Here is a 19,437-nt window from a genome sequence, read left to right on the forward strand (position 1 = left end):
AACACTATATAACTGTAAGAAATTATTATTATTATAGTCTTATCCAGTCATCATGCAAAGCATAGCAGCAGCAGAAAACAGCAATTAAACCACAGAAAACAGCAAGTGCAGAGTTAAGTGCTGAGATGTTGCAGATTCAGTGCTCCTTGACAGACAGGAAGCAGTAATGTGAGGGTATGGGCTACATTACTTTAGCAGAGCCGGTCGCAATGTTGTCCTCCACAAACCAGACACCCCAGGGTTAATTCTCAGGATTAAGTTTATTCAGCATTAACCTCAAAGAGCTGGGGTTAGAGAAAAGGGGAAATACCATCGTGGAGGAAATGAGGTGGTTTTGTTTTTTTTTTAAATGTGCCAAGTCCAATTTATAGAACATCATATAACCTTGCTGTTTCTGATTTTAGGTTTGACAGGTGAGCTGAACACGAACATCATGGGCTTTTCTTTATTAATCACATCTCACCCTTGACCAGGTGTGGGCTGTAGTGGAGAAAGACAATCTGACCTGGACAGTTCAAATTTAGCATGTAACCTTATAGAAGGAACAGCGTGTGGATGAAGGCTTCCATTTGTCTGTGATGTGCATTTTCCCATTAATATGCAAGGAATCATGTGTAGCTGATGGCCTGTTGACAGCAGTTGAAAACAATCATGAAGTAACTCCTATTACAGCACTTGATCCAGTCCCTCCTGTTCTGGCTGGACAGAACACAGCCGCAGGACAGCAGGGTGTGAGCGCAAAAAATCTGTTGGAGACCCTCCAACATTTTGAGCACAATGAGCTCACCGGACCTTTATGCAACACACAATGATTGAATTCATCTGGAAAGAACTTATTGTGCAAGTGATATCTTTTTTTTCCACCCCTGAAGTCATCTTTTTTTTTCGAATCGTAATATTTCATCCACAAATGTGGTCACATTCTCCAATTCAAGTCCCTCTTGACGCTTTTCTCTACAAGGGGGAAAAAACACACGGATGACATCATCTGCCTGAAGAAGGAAGTTGTTTAGAATGAAAATTCACGGTGTTTTCTAGTTGAGGGTGATGAAAAGATCTGTTCAGAACAGTTTTCATCACCCTCCCCACCTCCAGTATATGGGAACCTAAACCCCTACCTGCTCATAAAAACTATAAACACTTCCTTCCCTGACTTAATTCTTCTCCCTCACTGTCCTTTCATCATTGTACAGTACCTACCAACAAGCCATGGTTAAGTTCTGCCAGTGTTGACTGAGTTTCGTGTGTATATATATATAATTTTTATTTTTTACAATGGAAATATAATTTGTACCTTATAATATGGCACGGGAACTCTGAAATGTTTATATTTTAATTCAAAATGATTTATTAAATGTACACTTGTTAATACCAATGCACATTGGGTTAGAATAAAAAAAGGGCACGACTCACAAGGCAAGTTCATTGCGCAGAAACGCTTAAATTTAAGTAAAGGAAAGTCACTGTGAGAGTTGTGCAGCGGTCATGTGACACGACCGCACGGCCAGTCCACCTGTTGAGTGCGTGCGCGTGCTTGGAGACGCCGGTTGCCTGGCAACTCACAAGGAAACTGATGGCACCGGCCGCAGCTTGTTTTTTTTCCCCCGAAATTTCCTTCTTTAGGCAAAAATGTATCGGTCTGGCGAGATCTACCTGCCAAGAAAGAAAAAAGTTCCCGAAACATTCCAGTGAGTATTACTAGGTGGAGAGTTGCAGAGCGAGCAGACCAGCTGGGGAAATGGGTGCAGAGACGTCGTGCGTGTCGGTTCGGCTTCAGCGCCTGCAGCAGCTGAACGCTTTCAGAAGAGATGCGCTGAAAAAAAGTTTTCAACTTTTAAAAAAAAAATGTTTTCGATGTGTTTTCGATCATAATATCGAAGCGGTGAAAAAAGCCGTGAAACACGGGGTAAAGTGTTTTGCAGAATAGTATTTTTTAAAAAAACATACAGTAACTGCTCATATCTGTTAAGGGCAATTGTTTACCGAGACATTTCAGATGAACTGAAACGAGGTGACAGAAAGCATACATTTTGAATGTGCATTATTATTATTCTTATTATTATTACTACTACTACTACTACTACTACTACTACTACTACTACTACTCGGGACTGTTCATTCGTTTGGAACAATTTGAAAAGACTTGTCCGCCGACATGTTGAGCTGGGGTCCTGACTGCTAGCCCATTCAAGATGCCGTGGCTGGGTGCGAGAGGAGTCCTCTCTCTTCGCTTGCTCGGTCTGGCCTCCCTGCAGCTCCCCTCTGACCCGGAGCTGTCGCTCTCGCCTCTCCGCCTGATCGGGGCTGCTGGCTCAGACAGGCTGTCCGTGAGCCCGGGTCGACACTGTGTGCGTGCCCACCCATACCAACCCCCCAAAAAACTGTTGCATATGAGCCTGGTGGAGGTGAAACCTTAAGATGGAAAGCAACTGACCTGGCCTTTAGATCTTCTGGGGAAAGGTTTTCTCAGCATAATAGAGACCTGGAAGGCGAGTAGTTTAGGGTGGAAATTTTAAATAAGCAGGACTGCAGTTTATATTTTGTCTTTTTAAAATGTTTTGATAAAGTTGCCAAAGAAGTTTAATGCAGTTATCTCAATGTGACACTTTTGCAATAAGGTGAACCTTATTTGATTTTTCTTGTTTTTTTCAGAAGATTAGACATGTTATAAGATAAGATCACTTTATTAACCCTATACAATTTCTTGCATTAGGAATTTGTCTTTTCGCATACCCCAGCTTGCTCTCCATGAGACACACAGACAGGGAGAGAAGCCTGGGGTCAGAGCACAGGGTCAGCCATTTATATGGTGCCCTTGGAGTAGCTGGGGTTAAGGGCCTTGCTCAGGGGCCCAACAGAGTAGGATTCCTCTGCTGGCTGCAGGATTTGAACTAGTAACCTTAAAACCGCAGCCACAGATCCTTAGCCACAGTGCTACCGCTCTGCCTGATCTGCAGGATTAAAGCAAGTTGAGCTAAACCACAGAGCAAAAACCTTTGGAGTGATCAGTAAAAAAATGTCCTTTTCATTTGACAAGTTTCAAACCAAATGTTCTGTAATATCAAACTGCTGGTTGTTTCCTTCATCTTTTCAGCTCCAATACGTTCAGGATTTTTGATGAAAATGTATCAGAAAGACTGGAACTGGACCAGTGCTGTAAAAATAACCCAGTTCGGAGGACAGACTCAGAACAACAGAATTTAAAAGACACGCACCATATACCGCACCCCTACTATGCTAAATTCATAAGAACTAATGCCAGAAGTCTCAATGCTCCGATATTTCACATGGAAACAGACAGTACAATGGCTGATCAGGTATGAGAATTTTTCATTTTTTATTGGCCAAAAAGTTGGGCACAGTGCCCTACTTGTCTTTTTGTATATGTACATTACAGTGCATTAACAGTATAATTATTGTAACTGTCAAGACTCACAAGCTTGTGAATTCTTTACTTTGGCAGCTGCATTAAACAGCAACCAGCCAAATCACTTGACATCTGTGATGGGAAATTCCTAACAATTGCTTGCATTCGGCCTTGATCCCTTGACCTGCTGCTGGGAGTTCTCTTCTTAACAAACATTGTGACACCTTTTGAACTCTTGATGAATAATTTAAAAACAATACATGTCACCATCAGACACGCATAGTTCTTCTAGACCTTGGCTCTGGGATACTCTTTCACAATGAGGTAGCACATGGCCAGTGTGGCGTCTTTCATGACTTCATCCCCTACAGCACCGTGAGCTCTCCAGGCCACACAGGCTGGAGTCCAGTCGTGCAGACATAATGATGCTAACCAGGAAAGTACGGCATTCCGGTGTGTCGGAATACCCTGTCTTATATGTTTATGTTGTGTTTTGCTTACTGTGCACATTGCATTATTAATAAATGTTTAAAAAAAGAAAAAAGGAAAGCACAGCGTTGTAGGTCTCAGCAATCTCATGGATAGAAATGATAAAAAAAAATATTGATCATTCATTACAATCATTAATATTCTGATCTGGCATTCTGTAACTTGACATTTGCCACGTGTCTGCACAAACAACAGGCAACCAATTGCTTTTATTGTAGGTTTAGGACAGGAAACAAATTTGTCAGATTCATTTGATTGAATTGAACTGAGAACAGCTGAGCTTTTTTAGAAGAATATTTTATTTCACTGTACAACTTTACTGTGCTGTGGAGTGTTTTTTTTAAGTTTGAATCAAATGACTTAGACTGCGTAGTTTATACTCTAAAAATTACATTAAGTTTATATTATCTCTCTCAGTGTAACTGGTGGCCAAATGGGACTGGACAAAATGTCAGACATGACCCCCCCTACAGCAGAGCAAGCACGCAGCGCACGGACTTCCAGGGGCTGCTACAGTCTTGTGCTCCAAGCACAAGATACGGAAACAGCCCAAATAAGTCCCCATCTTCGGGAATTGGTATATAGTTTCTTCATGTATTTTCTGTTTAATACATCTAATATATAATCATATATTGTAAACCTTGAGTTTGTATTCATTTAGGTTCAGAGTATTCAAGATTAGTAGTCAGTTCTGAGCAGATATTTTTAAGAGGCCTCACAAGAAACATCCCATTCAAATTGCAATGTATTAAGAGCTTTAAATTGTTTAACAACTGGCAAGCAATATATTTACTTTTTTCCATTTATTTTGTTTTATTTTTTGTTTGTAAAAAAAACTAAAATGGCCTAGTTTGAATCACAAAAGTATCATCTCTACTCCTTTACAAGTTGCTGTGAAAACTGCAACAACTTTAAAGTGATCAGAACCCACCCAACTATAGCCTGTACTAGATCTCATGCCTATACATATTAAGAAATATGATTTGCACTACTGTACAGTATGTACATTAGTCTGTATAAAGGCCATTAAGATAAGGCTCAATCAGTTTTTGTAGAATGATGCTAATCTCACAGCAGAATAAAAACATCCCCTCACTGTAAATCCCAATATCTGATCTGAGCATACTCCTTTCCCTTACAAGTACACCTGGAGAACGATTATTGACATTTGGCTTTTCTGCAACATTGGAGAAATGAGTGTGACATTTGCGATGGGTACAATATACTGTATGCTGTATCTTCAATATTTATAATAGTTTAAAAGAAAATAGAAATAATTTAAAAAATGAATGTGTTTTTTCCTTGTGTTGATTTTGGTAATATGCTATAATTTTAGATAGTGTCTAGACTCTAGGATGCAGGATGGGTTATGAGACTTTAAAATTGATTGAACAACTTTATGAGTTTAACAGTGTAATAGGCAGCTTTACATTTCTGTAACAAATAAGCACAAGTTAACCTTATACTCACATAGGTAGCTGCATCAGCATGCGCAGGCTGCAAAGGAACAAGTAAAGGTTTATTCCCTGCTGAAAAGAGAAGAAAAACAACTTTTCGGTTGTGAAGCCTTTTTCAGGTGTCAGACAGCTGGTTCAGGTATCAGACACCTGAAGAAAGCTCCACGGTCAAAATGTTGTGTTTCTCTAGTGCTCCTTTCAGCATTGGAATAAACCTTTACTTGTTCCTTTGCAACCTTATACTCACTACTAACAGATGTGAAAGTAGTTTTCTCTAGAAATTCGTGAATCCCAAGGTTTAAAAAGAACTTTATAATCAGTATTGTGTGAGTTGTACTATTTGAGACTAATTTGTTTCAGTGAGCCCCACACATAAAAAGCTGCCTCACATAAACGATATTGCATGTCCTGTTGCCTGCTAGTATCTTTCACTGTGGAATACTTATCAGATTGTACTGGCTCCACCAATTACATTTCGACTCAGACACCTCAGGTCTTTTAGGTTTGCTCTCAGAGCACCCTTTGTTTTTATCTTATTATATTTCAGTGTCCTTAAGCTTTCCTGGCCTGGATCCATTGTAGCACAAAGAAATGCAATTCATTCCGCTAATTATGTCAGTGTAAAGATGGAGGCTGTAAATAACTTAACAAAACTGAGAACTTTAAGGTGGCATGTGACAGACATGGCTTGAAGTCAGTCTTCAATTTGTTTGCTTGCTTTTGATGTTAGAGAGTATATACAGTACAGTATATGTAAAATTATACGGATAGGCATTAAATACTCAACTAATTCTATTGGTTCCAATACTTATTTGTTACATTTTAATATCTGTGAGTATATATCATGTATACTGTATTAAACTGAGTAATGGTATTTAGACTTACTGTTCATACAACTTTACCCTGTTGCAGTTTTTGGAACAAAAATTTAAAAATGCAGTCAGGATTAACGCATAACTCTTACTAGTAGACATAGATATCGCGCTGTCAGTGATAAAATTTATCAAGTTTTTCTTACTGACAATGCATAGTGACTTGTAGGAAACAATTTTAAGTTTTACTATTGATTCATTAAACTTAACTGCAATGTCTTGATTTACCTGAAATGCTTTGAGACAAATGCCAACAATGAAAACACTATACCATAAGTCTTAACAAATCCAGTGAAATAAAACACAGAAATAAAACAATGTAAGTGTAAAAACAAGATCCTGTGTTCACATTACTATAGACTCAATGAATAATCTGTAGAGTATGTGTTTTAGTTATCATTTTCAATATGTGGTAATGCCTTTCCATGCTATAACACAGCTGGGTCCCTGTGCATCTTTGTGTAAATTGAATTATGATATGTCTGAATATTATTCCGTATTTTACAGGAAGGAACAAGAATATTATTGCTCTGATGGAAGGAGTATCAGGCTGTCTTGTTGATCAGCCCAGTTTCTTTAATGCGCCATTTGTTCATGTCTGAGTCTGCCAGAAAGATGCTCCAGATTGCTATCAAACCCTCTGGGAAGAATAAAGCCTGTTTTCCCATATTTCTTAGGTTGTTTATTTGGCACCTTGTTGGTTTCTTTTCTAATTTGTGAATAGAATAAGCAACACTATTAGATATGCATTTTCATTTCCTAGAAGAAAAAGTAATTTCTAGACAAAGCTATTTATAAGAGCATTATAGGCTTCTTTGTTGAACCAAGCTCTCACTTCAGTGGAACCCAGATTAAATCAAAAGCACAAGAGTTACTATTCTGTGGCATAATCTCTTCAGATCTTAAAACGTCAGCAAAACTAGGCCTGGTCGGTACTGGATGTATTACCTGAATAGACCACTAAAGAAAACTAGGTTGTGGCAGCAAATGGCACTGGTGGACCAGTAGGTGGAACCCTTCCTTGTTGTCCAAAGTTTTGTTGTCCAAACCACTGTGAATCAGTGTCCCAGTATGGTGATAGGGGACACTCTTCTGTGGGTGGTGCCATCACGTGTATAAACTGAAAAGCTGTTAACCAAATGTGGTAACACTCTGTGCTAAAGTTCTCCCCTAATTCATCTAGTGAAGTAAGTCCTCATATCTCCCCCTGACCTGCTGTGCTGAATGAAGTGGTCCCCTCCTATAGTACATGTATATATAGACAAATTATTACCATTCAGATTTCAACCGGACAGTATTATTGTGTGTAGTTGTCAGTATTATTGCTGGCATCATTACTGCTGTACCTTTCTTGCTTTCTGTAGTTCCCACGGTGAGTCCTGTTGCACATACCAAGGTTTTGCTGGAGCAGATGTCGTTTATTCATCAGTATGATTCCAGGAAGTTACAAAACCAACCTTATCAGGGAAAGGTAAGGAATTTGGCATTGTATATTTAGAAAAGCCAGGATAAGGAATACTGTTCATAAAATGTCAATACCTTAACCAGAATCTCTAGCACGACTGTAATTTTAGTTTTTCTTCTTTAAACCTAAATTGTTTCCAACAAGCAGTGGGTTAGTAGCTGTAGTTGGCACAGCTGTCATATACAATATATGATTTAATCTAGACTTTCTTTACTACAGTATATTAATGCTACTTACTGTATATGACCTTAAGTGCACTAGAATTTGGACTTGTGAGTCACACCTCCATAAATTTTGAAGTGTCTGATACAGACATTGCATACCTATGTTAATTGTTATTATTCTAAAATAATAATCCTTTCCTTTTTGAATCTTAACAATACGGTATTGTATTAGTAGCACTCACACTTAAAAAGGAGTCTTCAGGGCTTGAAATGAGAGGACTGTTTTAATTGTGTCGAAGCTCGGTTCATTTCAACTGGAGAAAAAACAATTATAGTCCATTCATTTTAATTGCCAGTCTGGTGGTAGAAGCAGGGTTGCCTTGACAACGTTTGAAAACTTGAGTTTCCACATGCGTTCCACTTCTTGTACTCTCCATAGGAAAAGGCTGCACGTTGTTTCTGGGCCTGTGATCCTTAGCCTCGATACTTCTAGATCATTTCAGCCTCTTCTTGATTCTCTAGCTCCTGTACCTGGGATCAAGCCATGCGTTATTACCCACTGAGTGGGTACCCCCTTGTAGCACGGCTCCCCAGATCTGATCCTCAAAGTCCACAAGTCTAGCAGATGTTGTAGGTCTCCTCACATCATCACAAAACCTATCTAAATTAAGACTGAATTTGACCAATTGAACCCTTCTTCACCAATGATTTAAGGAGATTTGGGGAAACCTGCTCTATGGTTAAACTCCTTGAGCATACTTGGCTTCTTTTACATTAGTTCAGGTGGGGAGCTGCGTCAGCATGCACAGGCTGCAAAGGAACAAGTAGTAGGTTTATTCCCTGCTGAAAAGAGAAGAAAGAAAACACAATGTTTCGGCTGTGGAGCCTTCTTCTTCTTTTAAATGTATCCGTTTCCATTGCATACTGACATCACACTGTCAATTATTGCAAACCATCTTTGAGAACTGGACCAAATCAATGCTCAGCTCACCTGCCAGTCACAAGGTACAGACCCATTGCTTGAAAGTGGATTCTCCTCGGTGAACATGAAATAAGCCTCATGCAAAGAAAATTGATTTTTCAAGTACTGGATGTGTACTTGGAGTGTACAGAGACAATGCCTTTTCCCTGGGCAATTGATTCACGACTCCATGATTTGAATTGGTGTGCGCCCCGATGAGCATTTTTGCTGTAACTTCACAATAGTTTTCTTTTGAATTTTGTTTTCTGGTTTTAATATTTGCTCATCTGGCAGTGGTTTTGTAAGCACAACACAGTGGGAGTGTCGAAGCATTTGTCAAAGAATGGTTCTAAAAGAAGTATACTACATGCAAATTATTATTTTATTGCAGGTGAAAGAGTAAACCTAGTTTCTATTATAATGAAACGTCTCTGGGAGATGACCTTTACCTTCATGTCTGCGATATTCATACCCCATTTCCTATGAGCTAAAGAGGTATCTCAGATGTTGCAACATCATGTTGTGATCTTGACTCATGGTAGTTTAGATTTCCTTAAGACAACATCCAGCCGTTTCTGATTCATATAGAAAAATCGATTATAATTCAGTTTTCAGAGCTCGAGTGGTTCGGTTTTAAAAAACAAAAACGAATAAAAAGTCTGTATCCATAGAAACCTGATGTGCGGGGGATGAAATGGAATGGGACTCGAGCACAAATGCAATGGAAGGCAGATGCATTCGTGTGATAAATGTTGAAGGGCCTTAAAGTGCAGGAAAGTCCCTCCTCCCCTCTCTTTTTGCGTTTGGTTTACTGCCTCTGTTCAGGTTTTCCTCCCATACATCCATTCCATGAATAGCGTGGCGTGACAGAATAGCCATTATTCGCTGCTGCCCCCACAACTCCCCACCCTCTCTCAGGCTTACAGCCAGTGGAGTGGGAGAGGGACGCAAGTGGAAACCTGCCAGCCCTTGAACTCAGAAATGAACTCAGGCACAGCTGCGCGGCTCAGCCCCGCTCACTCTTCCCTGGTTAACTTCAAGCTTGTTTCCCTTTCCAGCGCCATGGAGCCTTTGTGTGGACAGAGATAAAGCCGGCAAGCAAGCCGAGGGCTCCCGGCGGAGCGGACGCATTCCTGACTGCTGAGAGGTCGCGCTCTGTACCGGCGCAGCAGAAGGCCCAGGGAGGAAGCCGGATGACCTCACCAGAGCTGGTCTCGCAGCATCCTCGGCAGATGTCGGACGCTGGAGCTGGCTTCTCTAAAGGGGGCCTGGAGGAGGCCACGCGGGCCTATCCCAGGATTCCAGCCCGAGAGAAAACTAGGCAAGGCGTTCCTCAGACAGCTGGACTGGACAGCGTTCCTTCCAAAAAGGAGGCGGTTCCCTCTCAGGCAACTCCAGCTGCTCCTCGAGAGAAATTCCAGGACTGGACCGACAGCACATATACCAACTTTAGTGCTGTACCCAAAACTGCTGCAGTAATCAAGCAGCCTTTAGCCGACGCACAAGTGGGCCTGCTTGATCCAAGCGCTGACAATAACCCCAGACACCAGCTGACACCAGTACAGAGTTAGCTTGAACAGTGAAAGCATTTTGATGGCAGCAGCTGCACTCCCCTTTGATCTGACATATTAGATTGTATCGATCTTGCTGCTGTATTAGGCTGCATTATTCTGTCCTTTATTGTTTTCCTAACATCTGTGTGCTTATTAAAATGTTTGTGCATGTACATTCAGCATCTTAAGAGAAATGTTAAAGTTTTTCCTGTAAACAGTTGTGTAATGTACTGTAATGCAGAAAAACTTGTTATAAATCAGGAAAGCATCTATCTTATGCATTAGGATGCCAAACATCACATTTTATTTGGCTTATTCCAGAAAGCATGCATAGTAGCAGTTGGAAATGGTTTGTTGATTTTGGATTTTTTTTGCTTCTTTCTCAGTATGGTTTTTCTGCTATTTGGTTTGCAGTAATTAGATTTGCTTTACAGCAGATGGTCTGTGGCTCTGCTCTGGCCCTGGAAGTACTCCTGCACTTGTATGCTGCTGTTGACAATGTTTTGAATCGGCTTCAGCACTGTAAACCAGAGTAGCTGGAACCTTTACCATGCGGGCTGGGCAGGGCAGCAGCTAAGTTAAGTACAGAGGAAGTACACATGAGATGACTTCAAGGGGGCTTCTTGTAACCATGGAAACCGAACCATGCTGAGATAACCAACTGTGTGGCTTCATGGATTAAAACTGTTTTGTTTAATTTCCCAAAGAAATCTTGTGAAGTGGAAAACAGATGATTTTAGGCAAAACAAGAATTGAACAGTATGCAAGATAAGGAAAGACATCATGTTGGACAAGGTATCAGCTTTCAAAACAAGACTGGCGATTGCAGAAGGAGAAGTAGCAAGTGAGTCAAGGTTATGAGCATACTTCATGCATCATAACTTCAGAGTTGTGTGTGGCTATACAAGATTATATTCTAGCTGTAAAATCATCTGTCTTCTCATCTGGCCACCTGGTTTTTTTATAACAATCTGATATTGCACAGTCATTTTCTGAATCCGAATAAAAGCCATACCTTCACCGTGTGGTGTGTGTGTGTGTGACATGTTCAAATATCCCATTGACCTGCCCCAGGTAGCGACCTGAAGAGACTGAATGTAACCTCGTCGACAGTTCTGCTGCTCAAGAAGATGTTTACCAGCTTGAGGAGAGCTGGAGCCAGGAACCAGGCGAATCACTTCTCTTAGCGATATTATTAACTATCCTGAAAAATTGCCACGTTTATATACTGTAGATATGTGTAGCAGCAGTCAAGGCCCGTTGCTTGGAAACGACATTGACTTGTAATCAGACACAATCTGCTTCTGTACCTCCATCCCATACTCTGTTTCCCTGCTTTTCGCTGCTCATGTAACTAACTGGCTTGCGCGAAACCGGGGACTGATTTTTTTTTTGGCTCGAGCGTGAGCGCTAGTGTGCCGTTCTCTCTCCGCCCCTCTGTGAATCAGTGCAGCAGTTGGCTTTTGCTGGTGTAGCAAGAGGAGGCAGTGCGGATTCCTGTAGTCACTCCCTGCGATTCACATCCAGCCTCCCTGCTTGCGTTTGCGCGTATCGTGGGCTTTTCTAGGTGCTGGACATTATCGTGTGTTCCTTGGTGGGTAAGTATTGCTAACCACTTTTATGGTAAAAAAAAAGGTTTGCGCATTGGTCGGCTTTCCGTTGGTGGGGTTGGAAACAATGCAGACCCACACCTTCGTTAAGAACAGACCGACTGCTGTAAACATTGTTACTACTGAGTTAAAAATGGCTTTACTGTATGATGCTGTTAGTTACGCAGGAACAAACGGGAGACTTCGAAGGGAGCGCAGCTTTCCGTTTATCTATGGAAAAATTGCACAAATGTGCGAACTTGCACGGATTCTTTGCCGCAGAAAATAGGATACAGCGCCAGGTCCGAGCTTGCAGTTTCGAATTTCGTGTATTTTTCCCTCTTTCCCCTTTGGGTTTTCAAGAAAATGAAGTCGCTTTATTTCTGAAGCGCGAGAGACGCGTAACGGCGGTGCACCGGCGTGTTCATTTTCGTCCGATTTTGCGGTGTTTGCGGTGTTATTTTGACGTTTTTGTAGGCACGCAGAATCAGCCGACACCACGGCAACATGGACGTTTTCCTACCAGGTTGGGATTATAACGGTACAGTACAGTAAGGATGGAAACAGGCGTGGTCGTGCGGATCTGATTGCTGAGCTAGGAGGCACCGTGTGTGTCGCGGTTAAGCAGCTTGCTTCGGTAATTCAGTAGGTAACAGCTATTTTGTGACGATATTTGGAAATGCGTGGGTTCCCCCCACGATTCCTCGCCATATTTTGATGTAAATAATTCGACTTCGAGTGTTTGTTGAGTCAGTTGTCGTAAATACGATTAGTTTTCAGAAGGACTGCAGCCCCCTTTCGAGCTCTTCCAGGTTGTGATGGTGCCTCGCACACGCACAGGTGTGTTTTACAGTGTGCAGGATGCTGGCGCGGCGTTCGCGTTCTGCGGTGTTTTTCTGCGTGGTACAGCTCGCAGTGCGCTTTAAAATATCGATGTAGCAATGCGCGGCGTTAGATCGGGAGGGTTGCCTTCGAAGGTGCGTTGAAACTATCGGATCAGGTCTGAGTGAGCGAGGATGAAGAGAGCCCTGCGACCTAAATTAGTCACCTTCGTAGGTAAGCACTTTCCACAGGTTGCTCGTTCTCCCCGGGGACTCTGAAACACCCCGCCCATCTGGGTCAACATTTCTTTCGGGGCGCTGTGCTGGTATAACGTATTCTCGGATAAAACCCAGTTCCTTCTGGGTTTGAATTCGGAGGCGTTGCTGCTGCTCCTGCGTGATGCCGTATTTATGGGTTTTTTTTTTCTTCCCCGGCAGTGCAGGAGGAGGTGTGCTGAGTAAAACGTTGCAATACTGCAGCTCCAATGCGGTCAGATGGAGTCCAGCCTGCGGCTCCTGAGCCTTTATCTGACACTACGGGCAGCACTGGGGTGGGGTTATACGCGAGCTACGTTAGGGTGCAGAAGATGCATGGGATTTTTGGTGGGGGAAAAGGCAAGAACTCGTCGGCGATGAACGAAATACATAACCGCGCACATACATTTCTGTTCAAAAACACGGGCTTTGGCCTCATTGAGATTGAAAAGAGCAGTAACACTGACCTGCTCTCGGCCGGTTCGAAGGGCAGATGTGAACCGGGGTATATCGATAGGAGTGCCGTGTCAGTGTGGAAGCGTTTCACCCTCGTTTTATTGACGCATTTGTCCGTATTGCTTCATAAAATGTGTATCTCACCCAAGCTCACTAGCACAGTTTAGACCTCGGGGATGGCGTGTTGTGCTGGAGAGGAAGGGGAAACGTTAAAAGACTGCATGTTTCTTTGTGACATGACTGTGCCAGCAGTTTGCCAGTCCCAGAGTGGAACGTGGAACTGACCTTCAGGATTTCGCGACTCTGTACCCGTCGCGGTCAGCACACAAAAAATCAATTCTCAAAATGGAGATGCAGAAGCAGCAGGGCTCAACGTTGGCCAGAAAGGAAAGACTTGTTTAAAGTGTCTCATGTATTTCACTTTTCTCCCTGCCTGTAAACATACTGTATTGACCAGCCTTGTTCAACAATATGTGTTGATATATGTAGGTCAGGAGTGAACCATGAGAAACCTTTTCAGCTGAGACTCTCTCATTTGAAATAGGGGACAGGTTCAGCTGCTGTGAGGTTTAACGCTGATGTTGTACATCTGGGATAATTACAAGTAAAATCTCAAGGTCTCCGAACAGCTGAATGTACTGCATGACCTCCCCAAACCCCTAGAACGACTGGGAGGTGGAGTTGTACCAAATGGTGTTGTCCGTACTGTAGTATGACCTTTGACATCGTGGAGTCAGTAGTAGGGGATTACCTTTGAGTGAAAAGTAAGACAAAGCTGGGATGAATACAAAAAGCGCTAATGACTTCTAAGCAGCATTTAAATTCACCTTAATAAGAGCCTGCTGCTCTTTCCTGCCAGATCTTTCTATGTTTTGAAGAACAAAACTTCGTGGCTCACTGTAAAATCTTACTCTAAGCTCCGATTCTCGAAATATCTTGATTCTTTTGCAGTATGGAAATGAAGTGGTTTACGTCATCTGCCCAGATATCTGCCTATCAGTCATGTTGTTGCTGATGCAATTATTTAACAAGTTAATTGGCTACTTCAGCAACAGCAGCTCTGAGCAGATCTCTTGGCATGAGACAGGGGAAGCAGATTATTGTTGTACTGAGCCTTGTAGGTTGGATTTAGTGTTTAGAAAGTTAAAATTCGTTAGAAGTTCACTGGCCATTGACTAAACAGTGCGATTCAGTTTGAACTGGTATGTTGAAGCAGAAGCTCATTGTACAGAATCAAATATTGGTAAAAGTCTGTTGTTTGGGTCAGGCAGTGTTTCTCAGATGTGTCGTGCAGAATGTTTTAAATTGCTATATTAAGTAGTATCCATTATAAGAATTAAAAATCACCTCAATTAATACCCAATTGAAATTTGTGAAGTTACTGTATTGGCACCCCTTCAGATAGTAAAAAGTCACTGACTGTGAATTCTCAGTTTGGTATCATTCTGTGTGCCCTTTACACTGTTTTTGTGTAAATACTGTACCAGCTTTTTAGTTTGGGCCAAGGGGCACAAATGTCTTCCTTTATGAAATTTGTGAAATTATTCCAAAGGAATGCATGTGTGAAAGCTTCCATGTTATGTCATTTAATGGCTTGGCATTCAAGTGTGCTTTTCAGTTCATTTCTGACTGGACAGGCCATTCATTCAGTCCAGATAATTGGGCAGAGCTCTGCGCTATCTAGGCCAAGAGGCTGCTGCATGGGCTTGGGACTGTGTGCTTTTCGGAGAGGGTGGGGTCGCCTTTCAATGTGGGAAACTTCCCTGCTATGTGTCCTGGAGAAGATAAGTGGCTTCGAGTCCCACCAGGGAGTCAGATTTAGGGCTGGAATGTGTTGGAGAGATGCCAGGAGATAGGAAATGGAACAGTGCGACAGAAACCAGTGCAGTCGCACCAAACTCCGGAATTGGCTAAATATGGATCTTTAATCAGGAGACGGATACCACATTGCCTCACTGGAGCTTTCGTTGCTTTGCTTTTTTTGTCCACCCGCTCTGCTGCCTTTCCCCCGAATGTAGTTTCTGTGCATGTGTCTCCTGTGTCTTTTATCTGTCGCATTTGCTCACCGTCTCTCTGACTCTCTCCCCTCTCTCCTCTGCTGCTTCTGTGTTTACCCAGACTGTGCTGGCAGCTGAGTGCACGAGGGCGATCAGTTCTCATAAGCAGTACCACGGCTGTACAGTTACTGGGAGCACCTTGGCGCTCTCACCCCCAGCAGTGCTCGAGAAGAACAGTATGAAGGCTGGCACAGGGGACTGCTTTCCTTTCTTTAGGTAGATGGGCTAGTTTATTTCACCTGTAGGGAAACCAGTAAGATTCCTGTTGCATAGTAGTTTGGTCCATTTCAGATTTTACAAGTTAAAGTCCTGTAAAAGCTGAATCAATACTGAACAAGATTGAGTTGTGGATCTTTGAAGGGTGTTGTCTGGATGTGGGGGCATGTAGTGTTGAAACAGTAGTAAATAATATTTGCGTCCTGCTTCATCAGCACGGTCTACAGTAGTGGTAGAATTTGAATGAACCCAGTCTGCTGTGCAGTTAAGGGTGGATCTGTTTCTCTCTGACTGATCAGAAACTCTTTCTGGAGGCAGTATTTGACATGATGTAGAGCCTTTGAAAATCTCTTTCATTTTCTGGTGAATGGAGCTGAGGTGGAGTACATCTTCTGGGCAGGATATTTTAACTTTTGCTCGACTTGACTGGTTAACATAATAACATAACATCACTTTTTTAGCCCTATACAATTTCTTGCATTAGGAATTCGTCTTTTCGAATACCCCAGCTTGCTCTCTATGAGACAGACAGGGAGAGAAGCTTGGGGTCAGAGCGCAGGGTCAGCTATGGTACAGCGCCCCTGGAGCAGTTGGGGTTAAGGGCCTTGCTCAGGGGCCCAATGGAGTAGGATTCCTCTGCCGGCTACGGGATTTGAACCGGCAACCTTCCAGCCACAGGCGCAGATCCTGAGCCCCAGAGCCACTGCTCCGCCTTTCTGCATTTATGCCAAAGTGACTTCGATATCAGTATCAAACCTGTGTCTTTTCTGATACAGTGGTTTGATATCATGGAAACAATGACTGAAAACCTACAGAAGCAATGGGGAGTTCTGGGGTTTACATGCTACTGCAGGAAGTGACCCCTCATTGTTCTGACAGTTAGTCTAGTAAGTAACCGTTATGGTGTTATCTGGAGTTAGGGTTAGCTGCAGAGCCAAATGTGCTGGAGGATCCAGCTTGTCTGGACCACCTGAGGTCAGTAAAATCAGATTCTGATGTGCTAGTAATTCTTCCAACGTGGGTTGCAGATGGATCCAGTGTTAGGAAGGCTGTGATTAGGAAATATTCCTAAGGTATGACAGTGGATATGCTGGCGTCTGCCTGTAAAATCGCCTACTTTTCTAAATTAGACAGTTTTAATGCAAAGTAGTGTTTAGCTCATATAGTATGTTACAGAGGTCATGGATTTAGCAGAATGTCTTTTTCGAAGAAAGGCGTTCTTTACTGTGGGTGTTGGAAAGGTCAGTGGGAGAGCTGTCCAGCTCTTTTCTTTCTCTGCGGAGGAAGAAGTGTGAATGAAAGATGAGGCTCTTTTCTACATATTTAATTTCCTGTTTGTTTTTGCGAGTGAGAAGCCTGCAGAATTCCTACAACTGTTAAACCTACAAGAGGAAGTAAAGGGACAGGGCTGGAATTCCCCCTGGTGGTCCACATTTGTGGGAAAAAATATCCAAATGTTTGTTGTTGGAGTTGAAATCTTCCCAGTTCAAGCCACAAGCAGATGGATCTGGGGGAACCATTTCGGGAGAGAAAGGAACTCAACTGTGGATCTCAGCCACTAATATCATCATCCCCGATTACTCATTTAAACTGTATGAATAGATACGTATTTAACCTTTAATAAACTTTAATTTTTTTGGCACTTCTCTTTTTACAACATAGTCAAGTGGAACATGGTCCCACTTTTTACAGTTGCGTTTGATCTTTTTAGTCTTAATTGGATATTAAAACCCTTAAAATCAAGTTGAGAGTCTTTCAGGGAGTCTCTGCCTCATTTTATTTGCAACGGTAGTGTTTTCTTTCTACAGCAGTGTGCCATCGCTGCCTGCGTGTCGTGTGGTTAGTTTACACATGGGTGTTATGTTGGCCGACAAATTCTAGTGTCTCCTTGAATCACCAACACGGGCCACTTCTCTTCCGCCCCCGCCCCAGGCTGGGTGGAGGGATCGATAAAGATGGGGGGTGTCACAGAAAGGCGCTCTGTATGGGGTGGGTGGGTTGGGAGGGGTCTTGCTCTGTTTTCTGAGAGGTTGCATCGTTCTCTAAGGGAGCCTGAGGAAGCAGCTGGGCAATGGCAGCTCCAGTGTGGCTGTGCCTGTGCAATAGGAGGGAGGGGGCTGTCCCTCACAGAGCCTCTGTGTTTGGGTGCGGAGCTCAGGCTGGTGGGGTTGGGGGGCAGCGGGGGGGCGGCAGGGGGGGGTCCCGCAGGCAGCTGTCAGAGAGGAATGACAGGTGAGAGCCACATGGCTCTGTTTGCCGGGGGAACAGCAGGGTGGCGGAAGGGTGAGGGAAGGGTGACGGGACTCTGGCCACCTCCCTGAAATGACAGCCGTGCATTCCTGCCATTTCGGACATGTTTCCCCAGCTGTCAGCAGATAAGTGCCCAGTCACCCTGCTGGCCTGTATAGGGACCCTGTGGTCTCTCAGAAAATCTCCATAATGAAGTGACCTTGAGGGGGATTATGTTAATTGAATTTTCACTTAGGACTGGGGAGGTCTGTTACCGTACAGGCGGCGATTACTGGGGGCTTCATGCAGAAAGGGTAGGTGTGTTTCACGTCCATGTGTTAGAAGTTGGCAAAACGAGGTTGATGGAGGCATCTTCTTTTAAAAGTGGTAAACGCACGTAGAAAATTGTCTCAGAGTAAAAACACGGGACTGCTACCTTAAAATGAAGTTACTCTGTTTTTGTTTTTAACTTTTTAAGTAGTTCCCAGGTTATAAAGCTAAAACACAACGGATGATAAAATGACATACTTAACAACAACCCTCAGCAAAAAAAAAAACCCACCACACACCCTGCTGTTCAGCTAGTCCCATACAGCTGCACTGAACTCCTGGTTTGGTTTTGTGCTGCTTAGTGCGCAGGCTTCATGTCGATACTGTTCTGTAGGGGTTTTTATTCATGTGTACTAAGGCATACTGTAGGCCCACTAGCTGTTAGCTTCCCATATGCAGGTAATGCATATTTCATGCAGTTTTACTTCTGAAGGCTGAGAAGAAGAATGATTCAAAATGAAGTAGGCAAACTCGATGCAAAGAAACACTGAGCCAGACTTGGTTGTTCCCCTGTGATGCCGGACGATGAGAGAATGTCGATTCTATTTGAGAAACAAGGGAGGCGGCTGGAAGTAGGCTTTGTGTGTTGAAGTCACGAACTCGCCTTGCTGTTGACATCTGAACTTGTGGAAGTGAGCCGTCCGTTAACCCGTGGGGACTGGGTGAGGCGGAGGAGAGCTGATCCATCTGGAGTGGCTCTCCTCACTCCCTGTCCTCCTCATCACAGCCTGTTTACATCTTCTTCATGCTCCACCGGGGTAGGCTTGTCATTTGAATCTCCCCGCTGTACATAATGTCATCGTTGTTGAATTTTTTTTTTCAAAAAAGGCTGTTGTGAGCATAATGTCACACGACGGATGAAACCCGTTTCGGTGCACAGCCTCTGGATGGGTTCTGGTTTGGTGCGGAGCTCTGCAGGGTGGGTTTGTGTGTGCAGCAGGGTGGTGTCCTGAGCTCCGCTCTGCCCGGCTGCAGGCTGGGCTTGGGGGACGTCTCACTGGCAGGGATAACCGTGGCGGTGCCTTTGAAGATTTACAGTACTCGTCTCAGGTTCCCTCTTCCTCCTCTGTTCAAGAAAGGAGATTTGAGTTCTTTTCTCTTGTCAGGGTAGGACATTCCTTTGAGCCTAGGATTGTGCTTGGTTGCTCTTCTCTGG

General features: G+C 43.1%; 2 protein-coding genes across 2 annotated transcripts in view; both read left to right on the forward strand.

Annotated features, from left to right (window-relative positions):
- The first annotated feature begins 1,629 nt into the window (after positions 1 to 1,629).
- Positions 1,630 to 10,346, forward strand: LOC148819911 (ciliary microtubule inner protein 6). The gene is made up of 5 exons (XM_088934265.1): positions 1,630 to 1,688; positions 3,095 to 3,317; positions 4,274 to 4,433; positions 7,550 to 7,656; positions 9,834 to 10,346. The coding sequence occupies exons 1-5, from the start codon at positions 1,630 to 1,632 to the stop codon at positions 10,344 to 10,346; spliced, it is 1,062 nt and encodes a 353-aa protein (XP_088790391.1).
- Positions 10,347 to 11,774: 1,428 nt separating this feature from the next.
- The window catches only part of sptbn1 (spectrin, beta, non-erythrocytic 1), a 111,936-nt gene continuing 104,273 nt past the window's right edge, over positions 11,775 to 19,437 (forward strand). The window contains exon 1 of the mRNA XM_088934404.1: positions 11,775 to 11,926. The gene's annotated coding sequence lies outside the window, so the exon portion shown is untranslated. The remainder of the gene's footprint in view (positions 11,927 to 19,437) is intronic.

Source organism: Atractosteus spatula, chromosome 15 (genome assembly GCF_055471065.1).
Source record: "Atractosteus spatula isolate fAtrSpa1 chromosome 15, fAtrSpa1.hap1, whole genome shotgun sequence".
In the NCBI taxonomy this organism is placed as follows: domain Eukaryota; kingdom Metazoa; phylum Chordata; class Actinopteri; order Semionotiformes; family Lepisosteidae; genus Atractosteus; species Atractosteus spatula.

Coding starts and splice junctions, on each gene's coding strand:
- LOC148819911 (XM_088934265.1), top strand. CDS start 1,630: ATGTATCGGTCTGGCGAGATCTACCTGCCAAGAAAGAAAAAAGTTCCC. Junction 4,434..7,549: donor GTCCCCATCTTCGGGAATTG/GTATATAGTTTC, acceptor TGCTTTCTGTAG/TTCCCACGGTGAGTCCTGTT. Junction 7,657..9,833: donor ACCAACCTTATCAGGGAAAG/GTAAGGAATTTG, acceptor TTCCCTTTCCAG/CGCCATGGAGCCTTTGTGTG.